This window comes from Bubalus kerabau, chromosome X (assembly GCF_029407905.1).
Source record: "Bubalus kerabau isolate K-KA32 ecotype Philippines breed swamp buffalo chromosome X, PCC_UOA_SB_1v2, whole genome shotgun sequence".
NCBI lineage: Eukaryota > Metazoa > Chordata > Mammalia > Artiodactyla > Bovidae > Bubalus > Bubalus kerabau.
The window spans coordinates 158,576,440-158,595,416 of NC_073647.1; the positions used below are offsets into that span (position 1 = coordinate 158,576,440).

Genomic DNA, 18,977 nt, shown 5'->3' on the forward strand with positions numbered 1-18,977 from the left:
CCATGGGATTCTCCAGGCAAGAATACTGGAGTGGGTGGCCATTCCCTTCTCCAGGGGATCTTCCCAACCCAGGGATCGAACCCAGGTCTCCCCCATTGCAAGTGGATTCTTTACCGTCTAAGCCACCAGGGAAGCTCCTCCCCAGCCCTCTATACAGAATGCTGCTGCTGCTGCTGCTAAGTCACTTCAGTTGTATCCGACTCTGTGCGACCGAATTACAGCAAATTCACCCCCTCAGCTAAATACATAACAGAAGGCCTCTTGTGTAAACACGTATCCTCTGTAGCCTCAGCTCTCACTTCTCTGTAAGAAGCCTCTGCACCTCAGCACTAGTGACCTTTGGCGTTGGACCGCTGTTTGTTGGGGGGGGGGGTCGTCCTGTGCCTCGTAGGTCGATGAGCACCATCCCTGACCTCCACTCACCCAGGGGCGACAACTAGAAGCGTCTCCAACATTGCCAAGTGTCCCAAGGGCAGACAGCAGAGAAAAAGCCCCACGGGCATTGCTAGAAACATGCCTTTTCCCTCTTTGCCCAACTGACGTCACGGTCCCCAGAATGGTTAGAACCGCACACAGGGAAGGACGGGGCGGAGGTGGGTGGGGTGGTGTACTCACCTCTCCTCCGCCGTCCTGGGCGAGGGCCCCTTGAGCAGCAGCTTCCTCCGTTGCTGTGCGCCTTCCAGGAGGTGCTCGTCTTTGGGGAAGATGCCCTCCATGAGGTCCATGGTGGTTCTCATCCTCACGCCGGGGTCCAGGATGTCCGCCAGTGACTTATCCCTGCCCGCGATCTCGCGGGCCAGCTCCTCTGACTTGAGGTCGTCGGCGGTCCTGTCTTTGGCCTTCACGTAGCTCAGCGCGGGAGGGGAGGCCCGGCCTTCCTTGGCGGGGGGGCCCGGGGCGCCGGTGGCAGGCTGGGGCTCGGCACCCTGGCGGCTGTAGGGGCAGAAGCGTGAGTAGGACTGCTCGGACGTGCTGAGTGTCTTGATCTGGTCCCGCTCGAGGCCCCGGGGCAGCGGAGGTGGCTCGGGGACGCAGGCCAGTGCCTGGCGGCTCTCCTTCTCCGGCTGGCTCTCCGAATGCACTATCTTGATGGGCACCATCTTCACTGTGGTGTTGTTGTCCATCACCCGCTCGATTCTGCCAAGACAAGGGTCATCCACTGGAGACACGTCGTGGCCCCAGGCACGGCTCAATGATCAGAACTCAGATGAGCAAATCGGCTGGTCCCATGGTGGGGGGAGGGGGGGCCTTCCAGACAGAGAAGCCCAGCTCAAAAGATGGGCCTATGCACGTCACAGGTTCCAGGACTGGGGAGACAAGATCTAGGAGTTCCTGCCCCTGGCCCCTCAACTTGGGTCTCTTGACCCTCCTCTGCCTCAAGGTGTTCAACTTGAGAAGGAAAATTCCAGCATCGCACCCAAGCAGGAAAACATACGCAAGACCCCTCTTCATTGCATGCTCTTCCCTCCACGCGTAGAAACCCTCCCCACCTACTAGTGACTTAGTGAAGTGAAGTGAAAGTCGCTCAGTCGTGTCCGACTCTTTGCGACCCCATGTCTATACAGTCCATGGAATTCTCCAGGCCAGAATATCGGAGTGGATAGACTTTTCCTTCTCCAGGGGATCTTCCCAACCCAGGGATCGAACCCGGGTCTCCCACATTGCAGGCGAATTCTTTACCATCTGAGCCACAAGGGAAGCCCAAGAATACTGGAGTGAGTGAAAGTGAAAGTGCAAGTCCAACTCTTTGAGATCCTTTGGCCTACACAGTCCATGGGATTCTCCAGGCTAGAACACTGCAGTGGGTAGCCTTTCCTCTCTCCAGGGGACCTTCCCAACCCAGGGATCGAACCCAGGTCTCCCACGTTGTAGAAGGATTCTTTACCAGCTGAGCCACCAGGGAAGCCCTACTCAGCATGTATTTACATCTCCACACCAGCCCTTGTTTTGTGGGGAAACTTGATTGGGGGAAAAAAAAAAACAAAGCAATAGAAACAAATCCTCTGCAGCCTGTGATACCCTTTCTGACAAAGCAGGTCTTCCAGGTCATTCCTGACCACAACTACCTCTCCTCTTGAAACCCGTGCAGACTTCCACGTTCAGGAAGTTTGATGAGCTGCTCCCTCTGCTGCTGCTGCTGCTGCTGCTGCTAAATCGCTTCAGTCGTGTCTGACTCTGTGCGACCACATAGATGGCAGCCCACCATGCTCCCCCGTCCCTGGGATTCTCCAGGCAAGAACACTGGAGTGGGTTGCCATTTCCTTCTCCAGTGCATAAAAGTGAAAAGTGAAAGTGAAGTCGCTCAGTCGTGTTTGACTCTTAGCGACCCCATGGACTGCGGCCCACCAGGGTCCTCCGTCCATGGGATTTTCCAGGCAAGAGTACTGGAGTGGGGTGCCATTGCCTTCTCTGCTGCTCCCTCTACATAAAGACAAACCACACAGCAGACCAGACCTTACAGCCACCCGGTCGCATCCATTCCTGCCGAGAAGCAGGACCCGGGGGCGCGGAGGACGCAATGTGGGCTGGGCCCTGGCCACTGTCCAGGCTCCATCCAAGTGAGTCTGGACGGTTCTGCCCAGAGGGCCCGGTCCCCAGCAGCACCCAGTCCCGAGAGAATCCTCAGCCGGCATGCCACTGTCTCACTCTCTCTAGTCACTCAGTCATGTCCGACTCTCTGCGACCCCGTGGACTGTAGCCCTCCAGGCTCCTCTGTCCCTGGGATTCCTCCAGGCAAGAATAGTGGAATGGGTTGCCATGCCCTCCTCCAGGGGATCTTCTTGGCCCAGGGATGGAACCCAGGTCTCCTGCATTGCAGGCAGATTCTTTACTGACTATGAGGGAAGCCCCTGGCATGCCACCCTAAGTCTGATAAACCACACTACCCACGGGCAGATTCTCATAGCCTGAGATGCCCGAGGTGACTCAATGACCCTGAAGAGGTCCTCCTGGGTCCCTCCTCACAGACACACACACTCCAAACCCACAAACAGGCTCCAAGAAAACTCCTGCCAATGCTTTTGTGAGCCGTCAAATCTCAGGCTCGCACCTGCTGCTGGGCAGGGTCCCCACCTTGTAGCAAACACAGAAACCAACCTCAGAATGTCCAAGATTTCAAAGGAAGCTTCCCGCTTTCGGAACCAGAGTGGATGCATTTTTTTATTCCGAGTGAGTGACTACTCTCTAAAATCCCCCCAGGGTGGGAAGGCTGCACTTTCCTGCTCTCTGCATCCCTGCCTTGGACTGGCACACAACAAGACTGCACGACCCGCTTGCTGAATTCGAGAAGGCATGTCTCAGGACAAAGGAGCTGCTCTGTGCCCTGGCTGGCTCCCCAAGTAGAGGTAACTGCAAGGGGAGAGATATGGGATATGGAGGGAGATGAGGCAGCACTCAAGAAGTCAGTCAGCAGGTACACAGACAAAAGAAGAGTGTCTGTGTCTGTCTATGTTAGTCGCTCAGTCCGACTCTCTGCGACCCCATGGACTGTAGCCCGCCAGGTTCCTCTATCCATGGGATTCTCCAGGCAAGAATACTGGAGTGGGTTACATTTCCTTTTCTGGGGGGAATCTTCCCGATCCAGGGATCGAACCCACATCTCCCACACTGCAGGCGGACTCTTTACTGTCTGAGCCACCAGGGGAACCCCAAGCGTCTCTGAGCTCTGCACAAACACCAGGCAGCTTGCAGGCCCTGTCCGATGTGTTTTACTCCCCGTCTGGTTGGTAGTTGATGACAGGCATGGAGCAGGTCTCCATTCATGAACCCTGGCTCAGAGTTCATGGTGGATCTCAAAGGCATTCTACTCTCTCAGGCTGCCACCAACCTGTAACATCGGCCCTGGGGACGGGGACACTGAACTCGGTACAGGGTAAGCCACCTTTCTTGGTAGGAAACTCCTGAGTGGCATGGTTACCATCTGCCCCACCACTGTGCTCCTTTGACCAGAACCCGGCCTTCTACAATGGCCAGTGCAGGAAAGGACGCTGGTTCAAGAAAACCTCTGTGGTCCCCAAAAATGACATACACGACGGGAGCCCAGTGGATGCATCAAGACGCCCCCACTCAGTACTGTCAGGAAGTATTGCCACTGCTTGTGGAAACTCCTCTCAGACTCTTGGAAAAGACAAGAGTGAGAAAATCCACACTCTCTCGGGGCAAGAAAAAAATGAAACGTCCCCTCCCCACTTCCTAAAGTCAACAGAGGTCAGGAGTACCGAACACACACTCACTCACGTTCCTCGGAGGAGCCCAAGTCCCAGACCAGGGCCCGAGGACCAAGAGGCCCATGTCAGCTCATCGACAACATTCCCACACACTCCACCCTCCACCCAAACCACAGCATCGTTTCTCCTCCCTTTCCGAGCTCCTCAATATGCCCAGTAAAAAGGATCTCTAAGTGCCAGCTGCATTCAGAATGACTGAGGGCGATGCTGACCCCCAGATGAAGCTGCACTTGTCGTTCCACCCATGGGGAAACTCAGGATGCTATCAGTTAATGTCCATGTGGCACTGTCTTTGGGGATAAAATAAAGTTCATGGACCTCCCCAGTGGCTCAGTGGTAAAAGAATCCACCTGCCGATGCAGGAGACACAAGTTCGAATCCTGGTCCACGGAGATCACACATCCTTTGAGAGACAAAGCCGGGACGCGGCAACTACCGAGCTCGAATTCCATGACAAGAGAAGCCCCTGCTCGCTGCTGCTAGAGAAAGCAAGCGTGACCACAGGGAAGACCCAACACCACCAAAAAGGCAAGCATCTCAAACGGGTAGAGTCAAGACTGTACAGCGGGGAGATGCAACAGAACTTTCCTGGGACAATGGAAACAGCCATACTCTGTGCTGTCCAGGGTACTAGCGGCTAGCCCCACAGGGTGCAACTGAGCAACAGGTTTTATTGCATTGTCATTAACTTTTGACCTGTGGTGTTGGAGAAGACTCTTGAGAGTCCCTTAGACTGCAAGGAGATCCAACCAGTCCATCCTAAAGGAGATCCGTCCTGAAAATGCATTGGAAGGACTGATGATGAAGCTGCAACTCCAATACTTTCTGGCCACCTGATGCAAAGAGCTGACTCATTGGAAAAGACCCTGACGCTGGGAAAGATTGAAGACAGGAGGAGAAGGGGATGACAGAGGATGAGATGGTTGGATGGCATCACTGACTCAGTGGGTATGAGTTTGAGTAAACTCCAGGAGTTGGTGATGGACAGGGAGGCCTGGCGTGCTACAGTCCATGAGGTCTCAAAGAGTCAGACACGACTGAGCAAGTGAACTGTGACCCTCATGCTGACCCTCTGGCCCTTGGGGGGCCGGAAAGTCGACAGCAAGTTAAAAATCCAAGTGACCACTGGAGGGGGTGGGAGGTTGTGGGGGTCCTCTCCGTGTTAGTCCCAGGTCCCAGCCTGGGGAGCGAGGTCAAGGCCGCCAGGGAGCGGGGCGAAGCGGGGACGCATGTTCACACCCAGGGAGGAAGCACGGGACCCTCCCGCAGTTGCAGGGAGCCCTAAACAGGGCAAGAAGGTAGGGAGAGATATTACCTGGCAGCATTCTCATCCTGGATGAGCAGAGGGGGCTTGTCCGTCAGCTTCTGCGGGGCGAACTGCGGGGACGGCGAGCGCGAGGTGTCCATGGCAAAGGTCTGCAGGGGCCGGAACGGGGCAGGGAGCAGCACCTCCCGCCGGGGCCGGGCCGTGGGCTCCTCCACACACCGCGTGCTCCGCGTGTCCACTGCCTCCGAGGAGGCCACGGAGGTGTGAGGCCGGCCGGGCGTGTCCCCTGGCGGCGGCCGGAGCTCACGCTTGGGCGGCTGTGGCCTCTGTAGGGTGGGTCTCCGGGCCGGCGCAGCGGCGCTCAGGGGCCGGGGCTCCTGCCCCCGGGCGGGTGGCTCCAGGGGTGTGCGCGGCTCTGGGTACCGGTAATCGCGAGGGAGAGTGCCCGCCCGGCCACGGGCCTCCAGGGACACCTCAGGCCCTTCCCTGCCGCCAGGGGGTTCAGAGGTTTGCCGGGGGTCCCGCGGTGCTCCTGGGTGGTTCTCCGAACGCTGACCATCTGCTTGTCTAGGGGAAGCAAGGAAGAAGAATGAGCCAAGGGTTCCAGGGAACTCTCTCCTCCCCAAACCGACTGCGCCCTGCCATCAAGGGCATGGGTAACTTCCCTTCAATGACTTTAAGGAATTAAATCCACCCATGTCTGCCCACGCCAGTCCCCGCTGCAATTGCAAACTGGCAGACATGAGGTGCAAACACACGAGGCGGTACTCTGGCATGTCATACCAGAGAAGAGGAGGCACACACACGGCACACACACACACGGGCACACACGCTGCCATGTGGGGGCAAAATACAATTCACACAAACATTAAACAAAACATGGGTGTGAAAATACTCACGGTGATATGGAGAAATACTCATTTCACATTGAAACAGTATTTTTATGGGACTTATTTCAGGAAATTGCCATATACAAAGGGATAAAACCTTTTCTGGGGAGGGAGAAGGAAATGGCAACTCACTCCAGTACCCTTGCCTGGAAAATCCCATGGAAGGAGGAGCCTGGTATGCTATAGTCCATGGGGTTGCAAAGAGTCGGACACAACTGAGTGACAAACACTTTCACTTTTCATCCATTTCCATATCCAGTTCTAGCTTTCTCTAACACATACTTAACATGCATACACACACACATACACACACACACCCTGGGAAAACACACGCAGGCATTCTGTACATGCATATGAAAATGAAAGTGAAGTCGCTCAGTCGTGTCTGACTCGTTGTGACCCCCATGGACTATAGCAGGCCAGGCCTCCCTGTCCATCACCAACTCCTGGAGCTTGCTCAAAGTCATGTCCATTGAGTCAGGAATACCATCCAACCAACTCATCCTCTGTTGTCCCCTTCTCCTCCTGCCTTCAATCTTTCCCAGCATCAGGGTCTTTTCTAATGAATCAGCTCTTTGCATCAGATGGCCAAAGTATTGAAGCTTCAGCATCAGTCCTTCCAATGAATATTCAGGACTGATTTCCTTCAGGATGGACTGGTTGGATCTCCCTGCAGTCCAAGGGACTTCTCAAGAGTCTTCTCCAACACCACAGTTCCAAAGCATCAATGCTTTGGTAGCCGTTCTCTTCTCCAGGGGATCTTCCCAACCCAGGGATAGGGTCTCCCACATTGCAGGCAGATGCTTGACCATCTGAGCCACCAGGGAAGCTGAAGCTTTATGATGTATATTGTACATGCATATATATATCTAGGCCATAATTAAAGCTCATGGGTGTTACAATAACCAAATTCCCAATAAATGAGCCAGCCATGTGTCTGCTGCTTTGTCCTGAAACGTTCTTCTGACCTGAGCCATCAAATGAGCCTCGGACATGCATACACAATGCATAGCCTTCCGTCCACGGGAAGAGCTGTCTTGTGTTGAGACGACCTGAGGGCTGTTAGAGGAGACCCCACGAGATGGCAGTGGCCAGCCAGCAGGCAGAGCGTAAGTGCAAGAGGGGCTGTCACCTACTGCCTGACGTGCGGGACGGGATGGTTCTGCACACACACCCAGCACGCGCTCAGCGCGCAGGAGGTGCGTCTGCTCTAGACCTTGCCATTGCAGCCGGCCCCACCCCATCCAGGCGGCTGCGCTGAGAGCTGAGTTCCCTAGGCGTGTTTCTCTTGCTGTGTCCTCAGGAGAAAGGTCCCTTCTGGGTTCCATGGCCGGTCTACAGGAGACCACCGACTTCCTCCCCCAAGTTCCCCAGCGTCCCCTGTCGTCTAGCGGGGGCCGGACTCTGCAACTGTCCTGCTCGTGAGCCCAGAGACAGCAGCTCAAAGGGTTCGGTAACTGGACGAAGACATCAGATCACCAGTCACCCCCCGGGACCCCGCAAGTGGGCAGGTTTGTTCTCCACTTCCAGCTTAATTGACTTCCCTGGTGGCTCAGATGGGTAAAGAATCTGCCTACAATGCGGGAGACCTGGCTTCAATCCCTGGGTTGGGAAGATCCCCTGGAGAAGGCAATGGCAACCCACTCTAGTACACTTGCCTGGAGAAAATCCCATGGACAGAGGACCTTGGTGGGCTACAGTCCACAGGGTCGCAAAGAGTCGGATATGACTGAGCGACTTCACTCACTTCCTGATTAATAAAATATTAACCCAGCTTAGGGAATTTAGTTTAAAACAAACAAGTAAAAAAAAAAAAAGCCAGGTAATTCCCTGGTGGTCCAGTGGTTCAGACTCGGTGCTTTGACTGCAGAGGGCCTGGGTTCATTCCTGCTCGGGGAACCAAGAAGCCACAAGCCACACGGGGAGGCCAGAAAAACCAACCAAAATAGGCATTATGTTGAGAAAAGAAACGTTCACATATTGAGCAGTCTGGCGAAGTCAGTCTGCTGAAATGAGAGTTAACTTGAATGTTCTGCCAACTCAAACAGCCTAAGAAAGGTACCCTTGTATATCGGCATTAAATACTAAAAGTAAAGGGCAGGCGGCAGTTGTAAGGTGAAGTCTTTCCTGCTGGGTCCGGGGGTTAAGAATCCGCCCGCCTATGCCCGGGACACGGGTTCAATCCCTGGGGGGCCCGGAAGATTTCACTTGCCATCGTGGGGCAACGAGTCTCGGGGGGCCACAACTACTCAGCCCAGGGGTTCCTCGACAAGAGAAGCCAAGTGTCACACTTAGAGAGTAGCCCCCCACGTCGCTGCAACTAGAGAAAGCCCATGCAACAACAGAGAGCCAGTGTAGCCAAAAATAAAGTCACTGATTTTTTAAAAAAAGTTATCCAAACAGCTTGAACGATGCAATGGATGGTTCAGAGGACAATACACAGTCCAGCAGGTGTCTGCGTACAAAAGACGGAACGGCCTTTAGACAACAATCAGAGGAGGGTGACTCTTGGCTCAGATATCCTGTCACCCACTATCACCTCTGGCCAGCCAGGGAAAAGCCAACATAAGACATAACAGACACAGGTTCGATCCCTCGGTCGGGAAGATTCCCTTGGAGGAGGGAACGGCGCACACACACACACACACACATGAATATTAGCCATGAATAAAAGAATGAAATGATGCCATTTGCAGCAACATGGATGGATCTGGAGATTAACGTACTAAATGAAATAAGTATGCCAGAGAAAGACAAATACCATATGATATCACTTATATGCAGAATCTTAAAAAAATGATACAAACAGACTTACTTATAAAACAGAAACAGACTCACAGACATACAAAACAAAACTAAGATTACAATAGGCCACAGCGGGGATAAATTTGAAGTTTGGGATTAACAGATACACACCAGCATAAACAACAAGGACCTACTGCATAGCACAGGGAAACTGTATTCAGTATCTTATAATACTCTCTATGTATAACTGAATCCCTCTGCTGTACACCTGAAACACTGTAAAGCAACTCTACTTTAATTTAATAAAAAAATCTAACCCTAACCAACCATCCCCTGGGGTAGGAAAGGGTAACCCACTCCAGTATTCTTGCCTGGAAAAGTCCATGGGCAGAGGAGGCTGGTGGGCTACAGTCCATGGGGTGGCAAAGACTTGGACACAACCGAGCATGCACGCATACAACCAGCCACCAGTGTTTAGGTTCCTCCAAAAACTAAAAAAGCTAGTGTATGACCGTGTCATCCCACTCCTGGGCATATACCCAGAGAAAAACATGATTTGAAAGGATACACACACCCCAATATTCATTGCCCCACTACTGACAACAGGCAAGACATGGAAGCACCCTGAATGTCCACTGACGGATATATGTGATACACATATACAACGGAAGATTATCTGGTTTAATGAAACGACGCCATTTGCAGTCAGACAGAGAAAGAAAAATCTCACAAATGATCCTGCTTACACATGGAATCTAAAATAAAAACGGTACAAATAAACTGATTTACGAAACAGAACAGACTCACAGACTTAAGAGAACGAACTTCGGTTTACCAGGGGGAAAGGGTGGGAGGGGGACAGACCGACTGGGAGGTAGGGATGGACATGTACACACAGCTACATTTAAACGGATAACCGACAGAGACCTGCTGTAAGGCCCGGGGAACTGTTCAGTATTCTACAGCAACCTAAATGGGAAAAAAGAATTTGAAAAAACAACAGACACACGAACGTGTATACCGAATCACTCTGCTGTATGCATGAAACTAACACATTATGAATCATCAACTATGCTCCAATATAAAATTTTTAAAAAAAAAAAGGCCCCACTGTCAGCAGGAAGACAAACTGTAATGCACACAAGAAAAAATACAAACATGCAGATAATAACACACAAAGAACTCTGCTAGTCACCAAGGAAATGCAGGTCAACAATGAAACAGATTTGCCTGTCAAGTCACAGATTTAAAAAAGAATTTTTTTTTTTTAATTTATTTATTTGGCTGCCTGGAGTCTTTGTGGTGGCATGCAGGATCTTCGAGCGCTGTGCATGGGCCCTCCAATTGCGGTGCACAGGTTTAGTTGCTCTGAGGCAGGTGGCACTCAGTCCCCTGACCAGGGATCGAACCCGCATCCCCCGGCATTGCAAGGCAGTTTCTTAACCCCTGGACCACCAGGGAACTCCCACATCTTTTCCAAAAGACTGCTTGGCAATTCCACGTCCAGACTGTCCTCCTAAGGAAATGAATGAGAGCAGGAGTATTTCACCACGTATGCCTGCTGAGGTATTACTTTCCATTGGGAAAGACTGGGAACACATCCCTACAAGTCCACGGTGTTCCCACTGGGTGGCCGGATCTTAAGAGTGCCAGGCATCACAGGTGTACAAGGAAAACAACGCTGTTTACATCAAGTATATAAAGTGTGATCACATGTCCCAAAGGAGACACACTGCTCTCTCTGGATGTGATCCTGAGGACCATTTTCACTGTCTTCCTTCTGCCTTCCAGGCCTTCCATATGTTTTTATATTTTATATATTCAAATTTTGGGGGGCCATATAGCTTGGCATGTGGGATCTTAACTCTTCAACCAGGGATCGAACCTATTCCCGCCTGCAGTTGAAGGTGAGAGTCTTAACCACTGGGCTGCCAGGGAAGTCCCTCTGTTTTTAATAAAAATGTTCTAATATTAGTAACACAGATTTTTTTTTTCTTTTTTTAAAGAACGAAATGTTACTAAAGACTACAGAACAGCCTAGGGAACCGTACCCCGAGATAAATATAAATCCTGGCTCTCAAAAACAAACCTCAAGCTTATGAAATAAGGGGCCATTTTTGAACTCTGGGAAACTGTGTGGGAAAACATATTAAAATACAGATAGGGCTTCCCTGGTGGCTCAGACAGTAAAGAATCCATCTGCAATGTGGGAGACCTGGGTTCGATCCCTGGGTTGGGAAGATCCCCTGGAGAAGGGATTGGCAACCCACTCCAGTATTCTGGCCTGGAGAATTCACTAGCCTGGTGGGGGGGCTCCAGTCCATGGGTCAGAAAGCACTGAGCGACTAACACTTTCAGAAGAGCGTTAGCATCTCTGTAAACTAAGAGAAAACCATCTGCTTTAAGCGTCTCCCTTTTAGCACAATGCAGGTGACCCCAAATTTTTGAAAATACCGTATCTCAGAATATTGTCTGATTGTTACTCAGCCGAACCATATTTAGAAACAGGTTATTTACTCAATAGGGTTCAGATATTTATTGTACATGAAAATTTTACTTTATTCCTATATGTCTATCAGTCATATGCACTTATGTGTGCATAAGTACATATACTTACACACTTGTGTGAATACATATATAACATGCATGCGTGTATACATATAGATGCAGGTGTGTCTGTATATATACGTGTTAAATACTTTCCTTGAATTTCCAGTTATTCTACTTAAAAAAATTGTACACTTTATCATTATTATTATTCTGGCTGAGTCACAAGGCATGTGAAACCTCAGTTGCCTGAACCAGGGACGGAACCCACACCCCCTGCCTTGGAAGGCAAAGTCCTAACCACTGGACCACCAGGGAAGTCCCATTGTTATTTTATTTTGAATGGCCTCCAAATATGTTTAAGAGCCCACTGGCTGGACTTTGTTAACAGTCCTTAAATAACACGGGGCATGTAAAGCTGCACCCAAGAGAACTTCATTTGCTAGCAGCTAACTTGATCACAGAACAGCTAAGTAGGTGTATCTGGCAAGCATGCTTGCAATGCATCAAGCACCTCTGCTGCTGCTGCTGCTGCTGCTGCTGCTGCTGCTAAGTCGCTTCAGTCATGTCCGACTCTGTGCGACTCCATAGATGGCAGACCACCAGGCTCCCCCATCCCTGGGATTCTCCAGGCAAGAACACTGGAGTGGGTTGCCATTTCCTTCTCCAATGCATGAAAGTGGAAAGTGAAAGGGAAGTCACTCAGTCGTGTCCGACTCTTAGCGACCTCATGGACTGCAGCCCACCAGGCTCCTCCGTCCATGGGATTTTCCAGGCAAGAGTACTGGAGTGGGGTGCCATTGCCTTCTCCTCAAGCACCTCTTGCAAACAGAAAAGCCAAGTCTGCTGACAAGAGCCCATTTTATCAATAATTGGATCTCAAAGATAACACACACAAGTGTGTGTGTGTGTGTGTGTGAGAGAGACATATAAGTCTTCACTCACATGAATATCGGTAGCAACTGACCGCAACAAGACAACCCAGGAATCTGGATGGGGAATTTAAGCTCCTGGCTTCTCTCCCTGAGAATCGAAAATGATCACGGCTGAATGGATCCTTAGAAATCATTTAACCCCAACTCCCTACTTCACGGATGAAGAAACAGAAGGTCACATCCACGGGGGGCTTGGGACCTGTGTCCGCAGTCTCATAGCCTGCCTAAGAGGGGTCCGTATCTGTCTCGGCGCCCCGGAAACCCACGTGACAATTCCTCCACACTGCGCTGCTGGTGCGCCGGCCCTGGGACGTGACAGCGAGTGAGAGAAGCAGGTCTGGCATCCGAAACAGGTCGACACACAGGCTGTGCTGGTCTGCAGGACCTTTCATCACCAGGCGTGCTAGGAGCCAGCAGGAATCCCCACCGAGACGAATGTCCAGCCACACGGCACGTGAGAACTCCCCATTAGGAAGCTGTGTGAATCCACACTGCTGTATTTGCAATGGATGACCAACAAGGACCTGCTGCACAGCACAGGGAACTCTGCTCAGGGTCATATGGCAATCTTGTGAGGTCCAAGATATATAGGTGAGAAGCCTTTGTGAACCTCTAAGGAATTGAACCTCTGGAAGGAAAGTCAGAAAACACAACTGGGCACGGACCGGGGAGAGGCAGGCTCACCCTGGTGGACACAAAACGCCAGCTCTTTGTTGCTAGTGCTTCCCCACCTACACCTTGCTAAATTTTCATCCGTACAAGAGGAGGAGAATTCAAGGCAGTGAGGAGTAAAGCAAATGCATGCTGAGGGCCACACGGAGGAGTAGCTTCTCCAACCTGCAAAACCCCAATGCGGCTCGAAGAACAGTCAGTTTATGCCAAACACCCACCCGTCGGCATACATGACAGGGTCACATGTCACCCCAGCTGGGCAGGACAAGCCTTATCCAACCTGTATGGTCAACACCCATATGGATGGTCATTTCTAATACTCCTTTTAAAAATATTATTTTTAATTGGAGGATAATTGCTTTACAACATTGTATTAGCTTCTGCTGGACAACAATGCGAATCAGCCATGTGTATACATATAACCCCTCCCTCTTGAACCTCCCTCACTTCCCCCATCCCACCCCTGTAAGTCATCACAGAACACACCGAGCAGAGCTCCTTGTGTTATACGGTAGCTATTTTACCCATGATATGGTATATATGCGAATACTCCTTTAATAAATGGCTTTTCTGTGTTTCGTTCATGCATTCACGAATGACAATATTCCTGCAAATATTTTCCCATAAGTGGTATATGTTTGTTGGGTTCATGTGTGTGCACGTGTGTGTGTACGTGAGAAAGACGGAAAGGATGAAATGTCTCTCCACTATGCTTGACAGAAAGAAGCACAGAGACGTCCAAGTTTCTACCATCCAGAAAATATGCTTCTGCAAAGTAATGATAAAATATATATATTTCTAATATACACCCTCCAAGATTCTGGTTTCCAAGGGAAAAGAAACTATGTCTATACCATTCATCACAACTCGACCCAATCTTTTATTTATTTTATGACATAGTAACATATCATTTTCCCTTCATTCATTGTGTAGGTCTTCAGACAATGTATACAGCAGCAGGTTGTTATTAATGCTGCCAGGTAGCTTTCTGAAAACCTTCCTCCAAACCCCTTTTCCCCTCGACGGTTCACCTAGGCATGACTACCACTTCAGGCATGATCCACTTTCAAGAAGACTCCCACCCAGGGGAGTCAGTTCCTGCAGACTCAGACTGCGGCAGTTTCTCTGTGAAAATGGCATCTTTCCGCCACACACACCAAAGTGTGCTTGAGCAAAGCAAAACCGTTTCAATTACTTAGAAATATGGCCAAAATGAGTAACACCTTTCATTTATCACAATTAAAAAAAAGGCAAAAAAAAAAAACCCAAAAAAACCAATCCCACAGTATATATGCAGCAAAAACCCATAAAGACTGCATGTCTCTCGATGGGCACAATCGAAAAAGAGCACAAATCCAATCATTGCAAAATGCTCACAACCAACCTCAAGCACTTTTCTCTATTTACATTTTATTTTTTTCACTGCAATCAGCAGGCTAGGAGTGAATTCACCCACCAAGCATTTTTTTTCATGACTCAACATGCACATGTGATTTCCCTGCCTTTTTTTTCCCCCCATTCTGCTGTGGCTGACTCACCATTTCCTTTCTCCATCCATATTCAAAGCCTCCTGTTGTGAAAATGCTTATTTCTTACTGTTATGGAAAAAGAAAAAAGGGCACAGCAAGCAAATGTCTTCATGCAGGGCTGGCGCCCTCCAAGGCTTGCTTCCTGGGGGACCCCTGGGGACCCTTGGGCAAGGGAAGCAGGTCTGCAGATCCCACTGAGGCGCTCGCCCCCCCTATGCCAAGGGCTCCCAGTCACCCCGGCTCACCGTCAGCAGCACAGTCCCAAGAACGCACATGTCTACCAGCGCGCGCGCGCGCACACACACACACACACACACACACACTCTACAGGCTCGCGTGCCTGCATGCAGACTGAGCTCCAGCGGACTCTGCATCCCCTATCTGCACGATTTAACCATCAGGCAGAACAATACACAGGGAGCCCATCTGCTGGTCTCCCCCAGATCCACCCCCCACCCACAACCCGCTCCCCTACCTCCGGCCCCGAGCCCCGGAGCTGGCAACTTGCTCTTCAAAGCAGGAGAACAAACGGGGCGCGAGCAGCTTGCAAGCCCGGAAAGCAGCCTTGCCCTGCAGACGCCCGGAGATGGGGGTGGCAGGGGTGCCTGGCGGCCTGACTGCGTCCGCTGCCGCCTAGCGATGGACAAGTCCACGCAGGCTCCCTCCGACTGCAACCCCAGGGGCCTCCAGGCTCCCCGGTGACTTCGCTGGCAAATCCTGAGGCCAAACCCCCAAAGCCTGGTCCTCCCGGAGCCTGTCTTCCTTTTTATCACTTAAAAGTGATAGGGGGGGGGGAAAAAAAAAGCTCTGTCCACTCGATTGCGCCGCGTTTTATCCTTTAACTTGTGCCTGTTCAATCTCACAACCTTAAGGTTAGACGGAACAATGAAGTTGGGAAAAAAAAACAAAACAAAACCAACATTCAATAGCCCATTTCGAGTCTATCTGTGTTTTGGGGGTTTATTACACACTCGGTAGGAATGCGATTGGAACAACTAACAGTGTCTCTGAAGTTTTACTGCCTAGAAGGCATTGTGTGCAGACCACCAAGGGGTCGCAGGCTGACCCTGACCCAACCCGTCCCTTCACAGTGATCTATGTTTAAAGTCCCTGCACCACCCTCCCCAGACAGCCTGAGGCCTTGGGTGCTCACCACCTCCCAAACACTCAGGAAGTGCCCCCAACCAGGGTCCCTAACAGCCCCTTCCCACACAGACTGCCTTGACCCTCTCCAGCCCAGCACTTACCCTTCAGGTCCAAGGTTCACCACCGGCTTCAACCTCTTCAAAATGCACCCCAATTAACTTTCCATTCTTGCTCAATGAAACAAACAACCCACACCACTTTCAATATCCCCTGAATTGTGGCTATTTTTGGCTCCCCTGGTGGCTCAGACAGTAAAGAATCGCCTGCAGTGCAGGGGATCCGAGTTCAATCCCTGGGTTAGGAAGATCCCCCCAACCCCAGAGAAGAGAATGGCAACCCATTCCAGTACTCTTGCCTAGGGAAATTCCATGGACAGAGGAGCCTGGTGGGCTAGAGTCCGTACAGTTGTAACAAGTCAGACACCACTGAGAGACTAACACACACATGTGGCTATTTTAACTAAAGGTGACTTTCTTTTTGCACCTGCTTGATCTTAGACACTGTCCTGCTCCATTACTGTTACACACATTAAACTTTCACACGAATCTGCAAGGAAGGTCGCTGCTATGTTTATCTCCAGGCCAGCATACTAGTGAGTCAAAGTCACTCAGTCGTGTCCAACTCTTTGTGATCCCATGGACTATAAAGTTCATGGGATTCTCCAGGCCAGAATACTGGAGTGAGTAGCCTTTCCCTTCTCCAGAGGATCCTCCCAACCCAGGGATCGAACCAGTGTCTCCTGCATTGCAGGTGGATTCTTTACCAGCTGAGGCACAAGGTAAGCCAAATAATGTATTAATTAAGTATGCTATTCACCCCCACTAAATTTTAATAAAATAGAATTAACCCACTGAAATAATGTCGTAATGTCACAGTAAGTTGGGAATTGCTGAGGCAAGCCACAAACATCAGGAAGCAAACTAAAGACAGATGGGCATGAAAGAATTCTGATGGTGACAAGGCAACCAAGTACGTTAAGTAAGTCTATGCAGATGCTGAATATAAGTTAATATCTGGGAACTCTGGGGTTTTCACGTTGCTGTTTAGTCGCTAAGTCATGTCTGACTCTTGTGACCCCTTGGACTGTAGTCCACCAGGCTCTTCTGTCCATGGGATTTTCCAGGCAAGAACACTGGAGTGGATTCTCCTCCAGGGGAATCTTCCTGACCCAGGGATCGAACCTGGGCCTCCTGCATTGGCAGGCGGATCTTTACAGACTAGGTCACGAGGGAAACCATGTTTCAGGGAAGACTAGTTATTGGGATGTTATTAGCAAGCTTAGCTGGCTTGATGCAACCACACAGAAAAGAAGAGAATGGATTTGAAGCTGTTTTCTCCCCCCAAAGCCCACATTCTTCACACTTGTTTGTTTTTTAAGTAATTTTATTTATTTGTTTTTGGTGGTGCTGTGTTTTCATTGCTGCAGACTTTCTCCAGCTGCAGTGATCTGGGGCTACTCCCCAATTGTGGGGTGTGGCCTTCCCGTTGCGGTGACTTCTCGTTGCAGAGCATGGGTTCTATGGCACACGAATTTCAGCACTTGCAGCTCCTGGGCTCAGTAGTTGTGGCTTAGCTGCTCCGCGGCATGTGAGATCTGCCTGGCTAGGGATCGAACCTGTGTCTCCTGCATTGACAGGTGGATTCTTTACCACTGAGCCTCCAGGGAGGCCCCTGCACACTGGCTTTCATCTCCGTGTATTATTTTACCAAGCCCAGGACCCACCACTACCGAGGGCGCCATCCACCCAAGGCCTGCCGCATATCTCAGAGCAGAACCCAAAGCCGTCCATATTAACAGGCGTCCACGAAGAGCCTCGTGGCTTTCCTGGGGGCTTCTCTGGGTGGTCCAGGGGCTAAGACTCCATGCTCCCAAGAAAGGGACCTAGTTTCAATCCCGGGTCAGGGAACTAAGATCCCACATGCCATCCCTAAGAGTTTGCATGCCCCCCACTAAAGATGCTACATGCCACAGTTAAGAGCTGGTACAGCCAAATAAATGAGGTTCGCACCTGACATTTACAAGCTAACTCGAAATGCCATGAGGAAAGCTACTCCAACACTTCCTTTCAGAATGCTTTTAGATTTACAGAAAAATTACAAGAGGAGAACGTTCCCTACACCCGTTTTCCCTGCTGTCAACACATTAGTACAATTGCCATAATTGCCATTAGGACGTTTGACTAAGTTGCTAAGTCGTATCCGACTCTTTGAGACCCCTGGGACTGCAGCAAGCCAGGCTTCCCTGTACTCTACTATCTCCTGGCGTTTACTCAAACTGAGTCCACTGAGTCAGTGATGCCATCCAACCAGCTCATCACACTGCAGACTTCGTTTTGTATACTGCCAGCCCCAACCCTAGACTTGCCCGTTTCTCCAAGGAGCCCTGGATCTTTTAATGGAAAAGTAGAGACATCACTTTGCCGACAAGGATCCGTCTAGTAAAAGCTACGGTTTTTCCAGTAGTCACCTTCGGATGTGAGAGTTGGACCATAAAGAAGGCTGAGCACCGAAGAACTGATGCTTTCGAACTGTTGTGTTGGAGAAGACTTGAGAGTCCCTTGGAGAGCAAGATCAAACCAGTCAATCCTTAAGGAAATCAACCCTGAGTATTCACTGGAAGGACTGATGCTGAAGCTGAAGCCCCAATACGTTGGCCACCTGATGCAAAGAACTGACTCATTGGAAAAGACCCTGATGCTGGCAAAGACTGAGGGCAGGATAAGGGGGTGACAGAGGATGAGACGGTTGGATGGCATCACCGACTTAATGGACATGAGTCTGAACAAGCTCCGGGAGATGGTGATAGACAGGGAAGCCTGGCGTGCTGCAGTCCATGGGGTCGCAAAGAGTCAGACACGACTGAGCCACTGAAATGAACTGAACTGAGCCACACCCAGCCCTTCGGGGACCGTCCACGCCTGCTCCCAGGTCACAATGGCAGAGCTGTCTGCAGGCTGGGAACACTGAGTTCCCTGAGGGCCAAAGTGTTTACCGGTCTGATCCTTTGCAAAGCTTGTTGA

General features: G+C 50.8%; 1 protein-coding gene across 1 annotated transcript in view; it reads right to left on the reverse strand.

Moving 5' to 3' along the window:
- Positions 1-18,977, reverse strand: part of LOC129638890 (protein Shroom2-like) — a 140,582-nt gene that overhangs the window by 14,335 nt on the left and 107,270 nt on the right. The window contains exons 6-7 of the mRNA XM_055563613.1: positions 5,542-6,060; positions 616-1,137 (exon numbers count right to left, since the gene is read on the reverse strand). Coding sequence (XP_055419588.1) covers positions 616-1,137; positions 5,542-6,060 — 1,041 coding nt within the window. The remainder of the gene's footprint in view (positions 1-615; positions 1,138-5,541; positions 6,061-18,977) is intronic.